The 18,538-nt window shown below is 38.7% G+C and overlaps 1 protein-coding gene across 1 annotated transcript in view; it reads right to left on the bottom strand.

Annotated features, from left to right (window-relative positions):
• The window catches only part of lrp1bb (low density lipoprotein receptor-related protein 1Bb), a 283,944-nt gene that overhangs the window by 127,505 nt on the left and 137,901 nt on the right, over positions 1 to 18,538 (bottom strand). The window contains 9 exon segments of the mRNA XM_030757634.1: positions 3,386 to 3,568; positions 4,761 to 4,931; positions 5,045 to 5,125; positions 12,023 to 12,136; positions 13,097 to 13,222; positions 15,083 to 15,226; positions 15,548 to 15,670; positions 16,868 to 17,057; positions 17,838 to 18,057. Coding sequence (XP_030613494.1) covers positions 3,386 to 3,568; positions 4,761 to 4,931; positions 5,045 to 5,125; positions 12,023 to 12,136; positions 13,097 to 13,222; positions 15,083 to 15,226; positions 15,548 to 15,670; positions 16,868 to 17,057; positions 17,838 to 18,057 — 1,352 coding nt within the window.

Here is an 18,538-nt window from a genome sequence, read left to right as displayed (position 1 = left end):
CCATTTAGACTTCGCTGAATCTCCTCCCTGTGATTGAATACCTTATCAAATACAATGCATTTAAAGGCACGAGATTAGACGACTCATGCAAAAAAAAAAAAGAAAAAAAGCCTTTCTGGATAAATGACTGTTCTTGTACTGATAGCATTACTTATTAATATGTAGTATTAATAGTCAGCACCATAGTCAAGAGAAGAGTGTCATTCCATTACGGTAACAAACTATTTGGCGGTATGGCTGTGTTCTGTGTTCTGGGACCTCCTTTGCTTTTTAGACTCACACATAGATGACATAAGGTGTCCAAATGTGAGTGTAAATTAAAAAAAAAAAAAGAGAGCACAATTCCCTGAAAGGAAAGGAAAGGCTGGGAAGATTGGTTGTAAATTGATCTGCAGATGTGCAGCAACAGTAAGCAAGCTTAAATAACTTTAAAAGTGCAGCGCATATTAGATTTGGCACTTTGATGCATAAAGAATATAAACTGAGGAAGCAGCTGATACGAACGGGCACTGAGATTGTACTTGAGCTTGACTTCATAGCTTGCTTAAATTATTGCTATACTAGATGTTGTTGTTATATTGTGTAAAAGCTTTAGATTATCCTCTTTATTTGAAAGCATGTCCATCCAGTGAGGTAACACATCTCTTCCTCTCCTTAATCCATCAGAACTGCTAAAACGAGCTTTTTTAGAAACCCTTTTTTGAATATTTCCAGAGAGGGCACTGTGTTCTTCAGAGAAGGACAGAACAAACTGCATGAGTGAACAGAGATCTGACACAGCAGAATTAGAGAGAATAATAAGTGTGTGGTCTAGCCAACCTGTCACCATGCAGTAAAAATGAAAAAGAAAAGCGTTTAGTGATAAGTGGAAAGTTCTAGGACTAAAGACAGAAAAGAACGGATTTTTTTTTCTGACCTTCTTACGCTTAATGCAAGAAGACGCTCGGTTGGGCTGCATGGACTGTTTAAACTTGGTATTTTAAGTTTCTTCTGATTGGTGTAGATGCAAACTTCACAGCATCTAAAGTTATAAAAGTGTGTTAATGTAATAATTAAGAGCCAAGCAACACAGCAGTGTCAATTATCTTCAGTTTAGTATGAGAAAATATTGATTCACTGTGACTGATAAATATTATATAAGGCCAAAAAATGTAAGTCTTTTGTTTGCTTGTTTTAGTTTTAATTTTTTTAACAGGCCTGCAGTTTTGTTTTGTTTAACTGCAGGTTATTTTCTTTATATATATATATATATATATATATATATATATATATATATATATATATATATACACACAAAATTTTATATGATATATTAATATTATTTAATATAATACATTATATAAAAAATATAAAAATATTAGGTTCCTTCCTGATTTCTTAGTTTTTTGTACATTTGTCACACTTATGTTTTAGATCAAACAAATTTTTATATTAGATAACGATAAGCTGAGTAAATACAAAATATAGTTTTAAATAATTATTTCATTTATTAAGCAAAAAGAAAAATCTAAACCTACCCTATGTAAAAAACAGCAACTATCCTGTTGTTAAATCATGAATTTACTGTGATTAATCAAATCTTTATGGAAAGCTGAGGTCAATTTCATTAGCTGCACTCAGAAATAGAACCTGTCTGACAAAGTGAAGTAGGCTAAAAGAACACTCAAATCAGCTCGGAAACAAAGTCATTGATGTCTATCAGTCTGGAAAAAGTTATACAGCCATTTCTAAAGCTTATGAACTCCAGTAAACCACAGTGAGAGCCATTATCCACAAATGAAGAAAACTTGTAATTGTGGGGAACCTTCCGAGGAGTTGCTGAACTTCCAAAATTCCTCCAAGAAGGCACTGACAACTCATCCTGGAGGTCGCAAAAGAACCCAGAACCACATCTAAAGGCCTCACTTGCCTCAGTTAAGGTCAGAGTTCATGATTTAACAATAAGAAAGACATTGGGCAAAAATGGCATCCATGGGACAGTCTCAAGGAGAAAAACCCACCCACAAAGGTTCATCTCACATGCTAAAAAACATGTTGATGATCCCCAAGAGTTTTGGGAAAAGATTCTGTGGACTGATGAGACAAAAGTTGAACTTTCTGGAAGTTTTGAGTCCTGTTATATCTTAATTAAAACTAACAAAGCCTTTCATATAAAGAACATCAAACCAGCAGTCAAACATGGTGGTGGTAGTGTGATGGTCTGGAGCTGCTTTAATGCTACAGGACGTGGATGACTTGCTGTAATTCATGGAAACCTAAATCCTTCTCTCTACCAGAAAATCCTGAAGAAGAATGTCCAGCCATCAGTTTGGCACATTGGAACAGGAAGGGGCCAATCCAAAACAAGTTGGGAGCATGAAATTGTCCAAAATGTCTTGGTATGCTGAAGCATGAACAGTTTATTTCACTGGAACTAAGGGGCCGAGCCCAGCTCCTGAAAAACAACTGCACACCATAACCCCCCTTCACCAAACATTACATTTGGAACAATACAGTCAGACAAGTACCGTTCTCCTGTCAACTGCGAAACCTTCTATGAAGCTCTCTATGTACTGTTCATGAGTTGATTTGAAGGCCACATGAAGTTTGGAAGTCTGTAGCTACTGACTCTGTGACCCCTGTGCACTATGCATCTCAGCATCCACTGACCCCACTCTGTCATTTTACATGGTCTACCACTTTGTGGCTGAGTTGCTGTCATTCCCAATCACTTCCACTTTGTTATAATACCACTAACTGTTGACTGTGGAATATTTAGAAGCGAGGAAATTTCACAACTGGACTTGTTGCACAGGTGGTATCCTATCACAGTAACATGGTGGAATTCACTGAGCTCCTGAGAGAGACCCATTCTTTCATAAATGCTTGTAGAAGCAGTCTGCATGCCTAGGTGCTTGGTTTTATACACCTGTGGCCATGGATGTGATTAGGACACATGAATTCAATGATTTGAATGGGTGGGTGAATACTTTTGGCAATATAGTGTGTGTATAGTAGACTGACTTACTTACTCTCACTCTCATATGCTGGACTTCACTGTCATTTAAGCTCACATTTGTTTCAAGGAAATGATGCAAGATTTACTTACTCAACTCAAATCCATGCTAAGTTTAGTTGTTGTGCCTCAGGATCTGATTTTATACTGCGCCACAGTCCAAGCAAAACCATCAATGTCAGCTGACTAATGAAGTGTAAGAAGTCAGACATCTAAAACTTCTGGAAGAAATTTCAAAGCCAGGAGACATCAGTTTGCATGAACTGTTCACTGAAAACTTTTAAATACCACAACAAGGAAGAATCTTTCTGCGTGCAGCTACCTGTTATCTGCATACTTTACTCAAGGCTTTTTGTTATGTGTTGTTGAATGGTGTATTATATTCAGTACCTGTATCTTTGCAGGTGAACTTTGCCTTGGGGTCACACATCCTTTTGGTGCCCTCACAGTCTTTCTCATCACTCCCATCCTCACAGTCCTTATCTCCGTCACAACTCCAACGCTCTGGGATGCAAGTTCCATCAGCGACACAGTGGAATTCCTCCGCACTGCACTCAATCACTGATGGCAACACTAAAACAAAATTAATTTGACAGTGAATGCTTTGGAGATATACAACATACTGTCATAGGCAAAAACATAGTAGGTAACTTTTATTTTAAAAGACATACTTTCTTGACAATTATTTATTATTGGAAGGAGGGTATTTGGCATTTATAATAGGTCAGCACACTCCGAAAAATTGATGATGCATTTTAAAAAATGTAAGCAAAATATAATTAATTCTATTGTATAGTGGAAATTATGGACTTGTCCTTATATAGTGCTTTTCTGCTCTGACTGAGCACTCAGATTCTCATTCCCCCAGTCACATACATATTTATAGAAGCACTTTTGTCTATGCCTAAAAGCTTTTGTTTATCTGACATTCACACACACTCATGCTCCAATGGATGCATCGGGGGGGGGGGGGGGGGGGGGGGGGGGGGATACGTCATTATGCTCAGTGGAAGAGCCGGGGATCGAACCACCGACCTCCTGATTAGTAGATGACCCACTCTACCTCCTGAGTCACAGGTCAGACATACTGACCAGTGCACCACTAGACCAAGCTTACATTTGTGTATATTCAGTATATGTGTTGATTTGAATAGGATTAATAACTGGCCTCATACTTAAATGAAAAAAAAAACAGTAGAAGCAAAGCGAAGACAAATTCAACCCCCTAGGGTAAAAGCAGACTTAGACACAGGGGGAGGAGAAGCCTGCAGTTCCCATCAGGAAATGGTTTGATGAATAGTATACACATTCTAGTGACAAGCAAGTGAGCTGTGAGTTTTCTAGGAGCTTACATAAGGTTTCTGTGGTAATTAGATTAAATGATTCAACTCCTGATGGTAAAATTCCCCAGAACAGAGACCAGATAAGATTTAGTTCCACATGAGCATGAAAACAAAGTTAGCAGACTCAAGCTGATTAACTCTTAAACCTGTAATTAAACCTAAATTTAAATGTCGATTTGAATTGCAACTAAAATCATTTGCATACTAAAGATATAATTCACTGCTCATAAAGGTGGTCCCAGACAGCTCCTCTGTGATGACTTCATCTATAACAGGGTATTACAAATAAATTGGGTTAACACTGCTTGCTTGTTGTAAAACGTGATTAACAACTATTTCAACAAATGCTTAATGGGATGTGTTACTCTAGCCATTTCAAAACTTTTACACTGATTTTAATAACTTATGCAGACAAGTCTTACATGCAGATCCACTTCTGCAGGTTAAGTTCTCATCACTGAGGTCACCACAGTCATTGTCACCATCGCAAGCCCAGTGGTCTGGGATACAGCGGCCATTCGTGCATTGGAACTGGGTATTGGAGCAAGACTGGATGCAGCCCACTTCATCACTGCCGTCTCCACAGTCATCATCTACATACATGCACAAACACTCATAAAAGTTGCGATGACAGATAAACATCACAGTTGACTGATATAACAGGCACATTTATTATTGAAGAAACTTGTAATGATCCTGCCCTCACCTGAATCGCAATGCCATTCAACACTGATGCATCGTCCATTGGAGCAGCTGAACTGGGTCACGGGCTCACAGGTGGGAAAGGCTGCAGTTAAACATAAAATACAAATCAAATTAAAGTTACAGAAATATTTGCTATACAAATGCACAAATGTGGTTTAGAAAATGTAATAGCATGTAATATTCTTTGCCAACATGAGGTCTATGTCCTGAACTCAACTCTATGCCCTCATGTGATTTATTCTCCTTATTAGAGAAGCAAAAAGTACATTCTCACATTATTCCTGTATTTTTTTTTTTTTTTTTTTTTTGTCTAGAGTACTTTGAAAATGATATAAAAATACAAAAAGAAAATCAAATCTGTAATCGCATTTGTTGGTGCAAAGAAGATAGTCTCACTGAACGAGTCATTTCTTATAACGCTGTTAAATGAATAAAAAAAAAAAATCAGTAAACTCAGCATTTTAAGCAGATGACTTAAAGGTCTGCAAGGGCTTTTAGACAACTATGCTCGCTTGAGTTATCCTCCTAAGACCCAGCAATTCATTTTTGTCCACATGAGTCTGAGACCTGTACATCAAGCACCCTTTATTTATTTGATTCCTTTTGTACTGTCAAGAGGACATCCTGGACTTTCTAGTGATGCCACATTTGTAGGGGTGTGGTTAACAAAACACATTAACTTTGTTTTTTTTATAATGGCAGGCATTGTAGTTTCCACATTTTATGGCAACAATGGAAATTAAGTGATAATTTTTTTTTTTTTTTACAGATATGTTTCTGTTGCTAAAAATCAAATTGTTTCTCCAATGTGAGAGTCTTAAATTTTTTTAGTAAGATTTCAGAAAGGTACAATAATTTTAACCCTTTCAAATCAAAACTTTTATTCTGTGCCGTTTGTAGTGGACACCAGGACTTGCTACCCCTCGTTTTCAACCTAGAGAGCTGAAAGAGGCAGAAAGGATTTCATTCAGCAATGTGGAAGGGGAGTCAGACTTTGAGCTTTCAGGTGATGAGATGGAAAAGATACAGACATTACAGCAGGAAGGTGACAGCTTGAAAGAGGAAATACCAGCTTTTGAGGAGCTTGAGTAGGGACAAAGTGATGGCACCCACCCTCCGTTATGATAAGAAATGTTGTGTAAGCTAGAGATCTGAAGTTGTGGGATTTGGTTTCCCTGGCACAAGCTACCATACAGGACAGCAGCCTGTGAAGGGAATCATCTGTTCATCTACACAGGCTTTCCATGATCTCGGCAGATTGAGGTAACCTTGCTGCACTCTGTTTAAGAGAGGTCTAATTAATAATATATTTGCTGCAACTTCATTAAACCCTGCCACTCTTTTATTTATCAGTTCAATTTCTACCCTGTTGAAATTGGGTTTAAATAGTTTTTAACATGAAACATGAAAAAAGGACAACGCTGCCCACAACCACCAAGACCGGAAGTCCGAGTGGGAAATAGACAACCGGGTTTTTGAAGAAAATGTCAGAGCACACAGAGCAAAGGGTGGTGTTCATCTCCCTCCATCATCTCTCCTTCATCAGCCATAAAAATGAAAACATTGTTCAGTATATCTGTGTTCACGGCATGACTCGATAACCCGAGGATCCAGATATACTGGGGTCTCATAGCCAATGGAATAACTCAGGACAGATTCTTCAAGATTAAGTAGTCCATCACATTAACAAATGACCTTGATGTCTCTTGTAAAGGAAGAAATAATAATGCCCTCTGGAAGGTGAGACCTCTCTTAAACAGAGTGCAACAGGGCTGCCTCAATCTGCTGAGACCACGGAAGGCCCGTGAAGATGAGCCGATGATTCCTATCACGGGCTGATGTCCTGCATAGCAATTTGTCGCAGGGAAACCAAATCTCATAACTTCAGAGCCCTAGCTTACACATTACTTTTTACCCATAATGCACTTCATATATCATTATTTTGGCCCTACCAAGCCTTCTCAAAACGTGGTATGTCCTATGCTGAGCTTTGACCTTCCTGATCTACTTTATGGCCCTCCTCCATCCTATCTCCTGATAGCACTAAGCATGACTCCCTTTCCACAATTCTAAGTAACAGTGTTTCTGCCACTTTCAGCCCTCTGCCATACCTTGCATGATCACTGGTAGTACCACGTGGTCAAACGATCCAGCTTTAGATGACTATTAGGTGTGCAGAATGCAGTTTAATCAAAAGGGTCGACTATGAGAAATAATTTGTTAAAACAATGTTTTTGTGTTAAGATGTGTTTCCTTTGTCCAACTATTTTAATGTTTATGAAATTAAAAATGCATTTTTACCAGAAATCCCTAGGAAAATCAAAACAATATCATTATATTGCATCCTAAATAACATTGAAAAAATTGCTGAAGCATGTTTCTTTAGACCACAATACTTACATTATCTAACAAAAAAAAAAAAAGGCAAAATATTAAAACCTTTTTTTTTCTGGTTCTTAGGAAAAAAGTGGGAAAACTAGAGTTTCCACATTATGGACAACTGTACACGGTAATTCATTCAGTAGTCCTAAAATATTTCAGTCTTGAGCAAAGTATTATAAAAGATATGATCTTCAATATAAATTTTACCCATCAGGTTAAATCTTATCTCACCTGTATTATAGGTGCCCACGGATGAAAACTGAAAATATTGAAAATCCTTTTGATTAATTTTCCAGGTTCCGATTCAGATAACTATTAATCCCCAAAAAAGAGCAATTTATTTGCAGCTTACCCACACAACCTACTCACACAATCAAACTCACACAACCTAGTCTTTAAAGCTAATCACAAACGCTGTTATGTGTCAAGACACAGATCAACAAACAACGTGGTCAAAGAAAAAATAAAAATAAAAATAATCAATAGGATAACAAGGACAAGGGTCTACAATCATAGAAGAAGTGATCTAAATGACCCCTGTTGATTTGAAGAATCTATCTGTTCTGCACCGGGGTACAAGGTAGCAGTAACAAACCATAGTAACAAAACACGGTCAGGATGCTGAGGATGTTGAGCGAGCACAAATCTCTCTGCCTAAACCCATGATTCTGGAGCAGGTGGTAACAATGCTGCTGAGGGAGTTTCTACCCTTAATAGATAAAACACTAAACCAGCAGTTAAAAAGAAAATGTTAAAAGACTTTAAATGAACAATAAAAACTACATTAAAGTTCCTTATTAACATTAAAATTGTTCAGTCACCTTGGCAAATATATTCTCTGTTGACACTGTTCTACAATGGAGTCTGCGTTCACTTCAAACTTGAGTTGATGGAGATATTTGTAAGACTGCACAGTCTGGACATCCATGCCATGACTATCACTGGCTTTATACTCAGTGTCAGCATCTGAAGTCAATGTGTTTTTGAAATATTTAGCTCCAAGTAGTTATCATCACACTATTTCACAAATTCAGGTAAAGCAGGAAGACGGACACACTCAGAACCTTGAAGGTCCAGCTGTTAGATAATAAAAAGAATGGATGACAGAACACAGCCCTGAGGTGAACCAGAGTTTGACACAATCCTACTGGATTGTGCAAATTCATCCTAGCAAATTTGTTCATTAACAAGGACCTGTTGAACTCTCTCAGTAAGAAAGTTTAAAATCAGCATCAGGAGCTGCTCTCTGAATTTAAAATGAGGCAAGTCTCTCACTCAAAGTCTGAGGCTGCATCTAATTAAAAGCAGACTTGTTGCTAAGGGACAAAAAGCTGTTTTCACATTATGCCTTTCCATAAATGCATAGATACATACACTGTAGCAAAATCAGAGCTACATTTTGCTGAATTTTAAAGTCAAAAATTTGTAGTTATCCTGACATGAATGAGTGAGATGGAGTTGAAATATATTTACTGACAATTACCACTCATAAAAAACAGAAGTATATTGGCCATCTTTATTGCAATGACGTTAGCACATATGTGACTGCAGGATGTTGCCAGTGTCTCTCAATACTTTGATGCAGTCTTCCTCCATCTCTACCAGAGTTTAGTAGAGATTCATAGAGAGTTGCATTTGTCTCATTTGGATGAATATTTGGTGGAGTGTGGGAGTGTGTGTGTGTGTGTGTGTGTGTGTGTGTGTGTGTGTGTGGGTGTGTTCGTGTGTGAGACTTCAACTGAACTGCCATCAACAACCGACTAACCATCAAATGCAAAAATGATTGCAAAATGATAGCTGTCAGTTTTATTGGGTAATTAAAGAAATTAGAACTGCAGTTAAGTGAAAAAGAAAGTTTTCATAGGACTCTGTACAGTCCTGTGAAACACTGAGTATACTGTACCTTTACTGCTTCCATAGCAGCTAAGCGGATAACTAGCAGCCAGGTGCTGCTAATCAAATGCACTTGATTAACTGATCATCAGGAAGTGTGACCACCTCTAACAAAGCAGAAGTTTTGGTCGTCTGGAGCATTCAGGTGTGTGTTAACACGATGCCACAATCTTCCCAGTAGTGGACATCCTAGCGAATTGATCCCAACATCAGCCTGCGCCAGTGGTCAGAGAAATAGCTAAAAATCGAAGAGCTGCATCTCAGACTTTACAGGCCTCAGGTAGCACGTTAAATGTTAAAGTTCATGACAATCCACTTAGGAAAAAAAAAAAAAAAAAAAAACCACGACCAGTTGAAAATACAATGCTGTAAAACAGACACTACTGCACTTTGTGCACCGATGACACTGTGACATTGTCAGGGTTAACGTTTTTATACCCATCAGATACCAGTTTGGTTTATGATTTTGAGATACTGTATATACTGGATGCCCGAAGCTTTATTGACTTCAGTATAAAATACGAGTCTATATTTGAAATGATTTGTTGGCGTGTGCTGCAGCTGACTGGAATACCTTAGGCACTGTAGAGGAGACATATTATATTTCTATCCTACAAGATATTTTCCTCAAACACGTTAGGTTTCAGTGACAGCACATGACTGGCTGGAATTTAACATTCGTTAAAAATGAAGAACAAACATGCATAAATAATGAAGGTTTCAAGTAAACAGTGAGTGTTGTTAAAAATAAAACACCGGAATCCATAAATAATGTCTGCTTCAAGTGAACAGAGAGCCCAATAGAAGTCACTGCGTGACAACTACTAAACTACTGACAAACAAAATCCAAATTAGTATCAATCTCCAAGGCGACCACCACTGAGCTTCAGGTGTTCCAAAACCCACAGTAGCTCCAGTGAAGCTAAGTGAGCTGCCAGAGCTGCACAGTGCAGTGCCTGCAGAGAAGTAATGCCTGAGGAAGCTCAGACAGCAGTATGGGAGAGAATATGTTTTGCTGCACAGCTTGATTATGATTGAATGAAGCCGAGCATGAACTTTAATTACTGCTTACACCCTGGCTGTTTGTGACTGCGTATTGAAGCAGCTTAGGACACACAAAGGGAAGCTGAGGCGATACAGCACATTGCAGCATTTGGCAAACATCAATCACTGTTAAAGGCTGATTTAATACAAGTAGTGATTAAAGCGAGTCTTAAAACCTTCACCCTCTTCGTTTAAATGTATGCTGGAAATTCATCCAGTTCAACAACACCGATGAAAACATATGAATTTTACACTTCCAGACACACTTCCCCCTCGTATAATAAAAGGTTAACTGCATCTTCAATGAACTCAAAAAGCTCAGGCCATAATGGCATGCTGTGTGGTTTTTTTGTTCCCATTCATGTTTTCTAGGATTAATCCAGAACACAGAGTACAACTTTTACTAACTGAAGTTGACAGATTGTATAATACCACTGAGACATGACTAGAGAACAGTGAGCTACTGTATGAAAGTATGCAGCTTACCAAGCACCACCCAAATAAGCTGTTGCCATTTGTGAGGACATGTCTAGGTCTTGGTCCAAAGAACACAACATCAATAATTGAGTACTAAGTTCCTCTCTCAACTGAATAAAGCAAGGCATTTGGAAGAGACCAAGTATTCAAAAAGTTGCTAAAATGCATAAGCAGCTATAATCTTTTTGAAGAATTTTCAGAATTTCAATACACAGTTAGAAAATGTTTTCTGAAGTTCCTCTCTCATTGGGTTCTCAAATTGCCATTAGAAACGGACCGACTAGCAGATCAAAATCAAAAAATTCGACACACACGTTCCTTCTGATCTCTTTAACAGTTTTTCCAAATCAAAGCTGATGGACATTAAGCTGCTACTTTTGGGAAGCAGCTGCACTAAAGCGACTGAACACGGGGACCACCGACAGGCATTGCCATTCCCAGAGCTATGCAAGAAGCTGACAAAAACAAAATCCGCTACCTCAGCAGGAAACTGGCTTACACTGTTCACCTGTGCTTTCCTTGTTTCCGCCCTGCATCAGTCTTTCTTTCTTTTTGAACCTCCACAGGAAACACTACCTCCCTTGGTGATATAGCAGACTTTCACGCTACACAGGTCTGTGTTAGCTTTGGTTTAATAAATTAGACTTGTTTTACATAAATCTATTTCCTACTTGTCACATTGTTTGAGTCACTTTATTATAGTAAGGCAACTGCTACATTTATATAAAATGGAAATAAATATCTGTGCTTATGTTTTTGTTTGTTTTTTCCCTCCCCTGTGGTGCGCTGTAAAGAAGTAACATGAAAAAAGAACATGCATCAAATTATGAAGTGAGTACTGCTTAGCTTTTGCCTGTCAATTATAGGTGAAGCATTGGTTTAGTTCTATAAATGGGGATTACATCATACACATTATCACATTAGTAGAGTTCTGAAAATTCAGCAGTATAAATTTACAACCCTGTTACTCCTGACTGAGTTTATTAGGCAGAGTAAAAATGTCTCGCTATTATTAAGTGTGAGAAGTAAACCATAGATGATTACCCTAAATGCTCTTATTTGTGTTTAACTGAATCATTAAGCTGGTCTATGCTGTGTGTTAACTAAACAGAGCCAAGACAAATGTAATCATCACACAGAGACATTTGAATGGCATCTGGAAAAAAAGCCACGTGTGACTCACTGCATGATTTTTCATCAGACATATCCCCGCAGTCATCCTCACGATCACAGCTCCAACCTCGAGGTATACATCGTCCGTTCTGGCAGGAGAACTGGTCTGCTTGACAGGGCTGGGCTGAGTAAGAAGAAAGAGGCCACTTAATTCAATCACACCTGCATAAGTCAATGTAGGAGGTACACAACAACTCTAATGTTCACTAGATCACCCAAATGTCAGCGTGAGGCCAGTGCAAACCGTTTATCACTCATTCGCACGGTTGAGGACGGGAAGGTCTGACCGCCACGTAAAACGTGTTGTTGCTTGATGGCCCGTCAGTTACATGCTGGTGGTCATGCACATGACAGCGCGCAACTGATGTCTTGCTGATGTGGGATATGCATGTCAATCCACCAACGTGGGAACATTCATCATCCTCTGGCTAATGCTCATTGATTGATCCTCTAAGGATAAAAAGCTCCTGAGAAGTATGACTGACGAGCTGGGAAGCAATGCACTATACTGTAAGTGTTCCTGACAGATACGTAGTTGCCCCTCATAGATGCTGCAAGTCTTTGATACTCGAACACTCTTAAACAATGAGATTGATTGCACTGTACCACAGTTCCTTCAGAGACTCAAAATATTAAAGTGACGGCTGCCTTGACAACACCTGACACCAATGTTCACGTCTCAGAGAATAAAGCACATTTGAAGTGAGGACATTTTTATCAAAAGATGTCAGGGAAAAATGTTTCATGGCGTACTGCGCAGATGAGAAAGCTGCTTGAGCTCTCATTCTTAAAGTTTATATAGCTTGATAATGTTCAAAATTGATTGAAAAAGAACATCGACCTCCCAAAAGACAGTTAGGGTTATAAACACATTATGTGTTCCTGAAATCACTATTTTCACATCAGCATTCATTCATAGAATTAATGACATTTAGGAAATGGGAAATGATTGAAAATTAGCCAGTGAGCACAGATAGCCAATGCTGACAGATGGCAAATGATTGACAAATTATTCTCTCAATTACTCTCTCAAACCCAAACTACCCAAAATGTAAAACCAACATGAAAGTAGTGACACACATACCTGAGCATGTGGTGTTAGACTCATCCTCATTGTTACCGCAGTCATTTGTTCCATCACAGAGCCATCTTTTGGGAATACAGCGATTGTTGCTGCATTTGAACTGATCGAGGGGACAAGTGTGGTTGTCTGCAAAGAGTTCATACAGCAAAAAGTAAGACAGTGACTGTGCGGAGAAAAAATCAACTAGAGCTGAAAGTAAAAAAATAAATAAAATGAATACAAAAAAAAAAATAGATCGATGTCCTTTTTTAGGGTATCTCTAATATATCTGACAAATCCTAAATGTTCACAGTGTACTTGATAGAAAAAACTGGAGCTCCGTTTCAACACAATCAAGCTACTTGGCTTAATTACATGAGGAAGTTAAACTTGAGCAGTTTGACTCCTGAGACAGACGTGATGGAATTGGCACCGTGGGAAACACTGATGGAGCTTCTGGAACTAAAGAAACACTGTCTACTTGCAGTTCCACAGTATGGTCACAGAGTGATCCTTATTTTATCTCATTAACAATCTTTGGCAGAGTACAAACTGCAGAGAGCACACACACTTAAGAACTAGCACTTTTTTTCTTTGAGAAGTCAAGAAGTTACAGTTATTGAGTGACAGCTAAGATGACTTGCCTTGAGCGACTTTGTCATTTAAAACAGAAAAAGTAATTGTTGATGTGAACGGTCTTTGAACAGGGTTAAACAAGTGCTAAATTGTTGACCCTTGAGATTTTATTTTGTTATTTAATCTTTCAAAAAGGTGAAGGGAAGGCTACGTAAAATGAGGAAACCTGAGAACTGGTTTAGCAGATTTTGGCAATACAGGTGCATGAAAAATTCAAATAAATTCATAAAGTATAACTTTTACTCACACTCAGTGGAAAGCACAGCTATCATAAAGCCGAGCGGTGCAGCTACACTAACTCGAATTCACTGAAGAAAACACCAGATTTTAATTGGCTTTAGAACACAGCAGATAGATCTGGCCACAGCCTTTACAGTATAACTGGCTTGGGACATATCTGAATGTTTCACAAAGTCTCGGTTTTAATATTATTAATACTGAACTTAAATTATAAAAGGTCCTCTTTCCTATGGGGGGAAGAAGTTCTCATTTTTACAGTTTATCTGCAGCTTTTTAGTGAGACTTAATTAAGGTCAGAATGCAACTAATTTTATACTGATACACCAACAAGCTGCATTAAAAACCATAAAAAGGCATGATACTGTTTCAGTGTGTGAGGAACCTAATTTATGTTTCTCCTTGGTGTTTTGTCCTTTAATTGAGAGTAATGGAGTCTCTATATCATTTGTACAGAAGTCTTAAGTGTATTTTTGTGTGGTTTTAGTGCCTGGATTTTTGTTTTATTTAAAGCCACTTTCGGATTTAGAAAGAAATTCAGTGGGCGTACACACCAACCTTCTCTTATTCGTTTCAAAATTGTTATTTAACATTAATTACACTATTACAATACTAACTCGTTAAGCCTTGACACTCATTAATCATATTAAATAAATGAGAAATTTTCTGTGCATACTGTAACACGACCCTGTTCATGACTACCACAAAGGTAGTGGAGGTGATCGGGTGGGATGTATCTTAACAGCTCTTTGGTCAAATGGATTCTGTATCCTTTTTACATATTGTGACAAGCAATAAGTAAATAAGTAAATAAAGAAAAAGATAAATATTAAGCCGCACTCAACCATGTAACACTGTGTTTATCCAACTGACTTGCAAAAGCAAGAATGTACTTCAACAAACGCAAAGGGACAGTCAGCAGCGTGGAGGAGGGGGAATGCTTTACACCACTACGTCAGTGACATTTAAGAACACAGAAGCTGACAGCTAGAGGGAATTACCCTTGAAAAGCTTAGGCTTTTCTTGCTTGGCCACATAACTGTGTACAGTGACTGTTCAGACAGTGCATTTTTTTTTTTTTTTTTAATGCTAGCATGCAGTGTGTTGCCTGCAGACTAATTCTGAGATCCTCACAGCAGCTTTGGATCTCCTCGTCACTTCCATCCAGACAGTCGTCGTCTCCGTCACACTTCCACAGAGCCCGAATGCATCGCTGATTATGGCACTGGAACTCATCATTTTTACATCTCTGTGGCTCTAAACTACTGCTGGAAGATTCTGTGAGAAGCAGAAAATTTCATTTTAATAACGAGCCTTCTATGAAAAATGTGTTTAGGGGAATTATTGGCATAACTATAATAGCACCTGAAAGATGTTAATAATGTCTCATAACCTCAAATGTAACTACTGGGGTTTGGCTTATATGTCTGGAAACCCACTGGGATACTTTCACACCTGTATTTATTTGTTTATTAGCAGATTTGAAAATATAAAGCTATTATTTGATATGTGTCCCATAGGATGCAGCCAGAATTACACTATACTGGGACAATATGATCTTAGGCCTCTTGTTTTATCTGAATTATTATGTCCGCCTACCTGCACAGGTGACATTGTTCTTCTCCAGAACCTGGTTGTCAGCGCAAGCACACACTCTCCCTCCTGGGACGGCAAGGCAGAGGGTACTACAGCCTCCATAATTCACACTACATGCATTGTCACCTGGAGAAACAGATCCCAAACACAGCAAGGTGTCTTGGTCATTTAAAACGACATTTTCTAAGCCCGGTTTAAGTTCCATATTCTTCTTCTTGTTTTTCCCATTTTTTTTAACCCATCTGTGAAAGGAAGTACAGAGTTTCTGCAATCACTTTAAACGCAGCAAAATAAATCAATTTATTGGTACAAAACATATTCCCCGCCATAGCGACACATGCCAGGTGTATGCCATGAGATCTATAAGCATACGTCAAGTGAATTATTGGGAACACTGTGGGTGAAAGACATTTGACATTTTTATCATTCTTAGAGGAATAATTTGTCTTTCAGGACAAAGCTGACATTCTCCAATCGAAAAAAGAGTCACATATCAAGTTAAGGCACGACACACCTTTGTCACTTTCATTTAACACAGAACCCAAAGGCAGTGCCTGAGCCAATGAGATAAAGCTTTGGGTTTTGTAAGAGCCAATCAGTAATACTCAGAGTACCGGACAGCCAATTAATCTATTCAGTGGCATGAACAAAAGAGAAATGTCCAGCAAATTCTCTGCATGGTGTGAGCAAGGCAGTGCATACAGCGTCCAACCAATTTTCTAATCCAAATACACAACTGAAATGTTGTAATGTGAAAGTCATAATTTTGAAAATACAATGAGTTTTAAAACCACTGGAATGCTCTCCACATTTAGAGCAAGAGCATCAACATTCCCTGAGTGTGATCCGTGTGTCTGAACACTGCTTCTACATTTCTGTAACAAAGGAAACACCTCCTGCGAGAGCCAGTGACGCTCTCTGCTGACAGCCATGTTCGATGCCTCTGCTATCTGTTCTTTTCAGCAGTGTAACAGCATGAATCCATCATCATTTGTTGCAGAGGGGAGCAAAGCCATCCAAATCTTGGTCATCTTATTTAACTTCATAAAGTAGAGCCCAAAGTGATTTGAAAGCTACTGTCACTACTGATCAATGTGCTGGTTTATACCATGAAATTTGAGACCAATAGGCATGTATGTAACTTTCTGGCATATATATCATATAAAGTGCTCTCCATTAAGAAAAGCAGTATAGGGGCTAGAAATGTGAGGATTCACAGGAGGGGGAGGTTCTATTTCCAGTGCAAAAGAGCCACTTTCTCTGTTAGGGAAGCCACAGTTCAGTGGCACTGGATAAGGACTAAATGAAGAGAAAGCAGCCAACCTTGCTGACTCTGTGCATCATAGACACGCAGGCCAAATAGTGGTGGTCTCTCACTCCGCAACAGAATGACATCGCCGTTGGACAAGTCCAGCTGGAACACCGATGCATTCATGTACTCCGTCCAAAAGATGAAATTACGATAATGAGAGATTCCAAATGGATGGTTGAGTTGTTTTCCACTGTACACCACCTGCAACACGAAGCAAACATTCAGTATAGGCAAAAGATTAGGAGGGCTACAGAAAGACATCATCAGCAACAGAAAAATCAATCATCTCAAACAGGGTTCTAGCTGTTTGAATACAGGCTCAAAGATTATTTGATCACAGTATATGATGAATGTGATTCAATTTCACTGCACAAATTTATTCACACAGAACCGTCTGCTTATAATAATGTTTGCTAGAATCTTGGCATTGATTAAATAGCATTTGCAAATAATTAATTAGCTTGATATGCCAGTACAACTAAAGTCAACACGAGCAATTGGGGATGGAAGGTGGTCTTGTTGCGGGGAGAGGAGCAGTTTTCAATCATCACACCACTTTGAAGATAAACACTGTAACACCTGAAATATAACAAGCAAGTACAGAAAAGCTTTACGAGTGACCACAGAAGATAGATATTTGTATCCACAGTTAATTGAGCCTCACTCACTAATAGATTAACATGGGAACAATATAGCTGAAAATAACTGACTGCTTTCTGAACAATCTTATTCGTATTCTAATAAAATAAGAGAATAAGTTCAAACCAAAAAAGACTGTTAAAAAACAAACAAACAAAAAACTAAACTAAATTCTTCCAATCACAAATTTGAATCCACCTTCTGGCCCTCTATTAAAATCTCAAAGGTAGACTAACTCAATTTGACAAGCATAACACCAAAGACCCTTCCTGCAAATAAGGCCCCTCCACCCTCCACCTCCAACTTGTGGGAGCTACTCTGTGTGATTGATGCATAACATACCATTCTTCCAGTCCCATTCAGGTGAATCTTCTCAATGTGATCGTAGTAGGCATCACACCAGTACATAGTGCTGGTACTGTGGTCCAGTGTCAGACCATTGGGCCACAGCATATTAGAGGTGACAAAAATGCGGCGGTTGGATCCATCCATCCAGGCTTTTTCTATCCGCCCTATGCTGTCATTGACCTCATCTTCTTCCCAGTCTGTCCAGTACATCCAGCTATCACACAGAGAATTGAACACATGAAGCACAAGCACAGAAACAAAGCAAATGCACTGCACACGACTCGCTGCACTGGCTGATGTTAGTCATCCAGTAGCATCGGTAGATCATAACCTGTCCCACACTAACACTGATCACATCTCACATTCAAACTAAGGCAGTTCATTTCAGCTGTCTGCACCCTATTCATCTTTGCCCTTACTTTTTTGACAGACTGATGTTAAATGGTTTTGCTTGCTGCTCCCTCTACCAGCAACCTTCTGCTTTGATTACTTATCAATCAGAAGATGTGACAGCATGGTTCTGCAAGCTTCTCTCAAAATGATCTATTCCTTGTCACAGTGTCTTCTGAGGTTTGCTCTGAGTGCCCATGGGGAGGCATGGTGCAGGCTCCAGCACTGAATCTTTCAGATGCTGTTTGATTCATGCAGCGAACATTATAAGGAACACAAAATGTACTGACAAATACATAACATAC

Source organism: Archocentrus centrarchus, chromosome 21 (assembly GCF_007364275.1).
Source record: "Archocentrus centrarchus isolate MPI-CPG fArcCen1 chromosome 21, fArcCen1, whole genome shotgun sequence".
NCBI lineage: Eukaryota > Metazoa > Chordata > Actinopteri > Cichliformes > Cichlidae > Archocentrus > Archocentrus centrarchus.
Note: the sequence above shows the minus strand (reverse complement) of the source record. Positions and strands in the feature narration are given on the sequence as shown.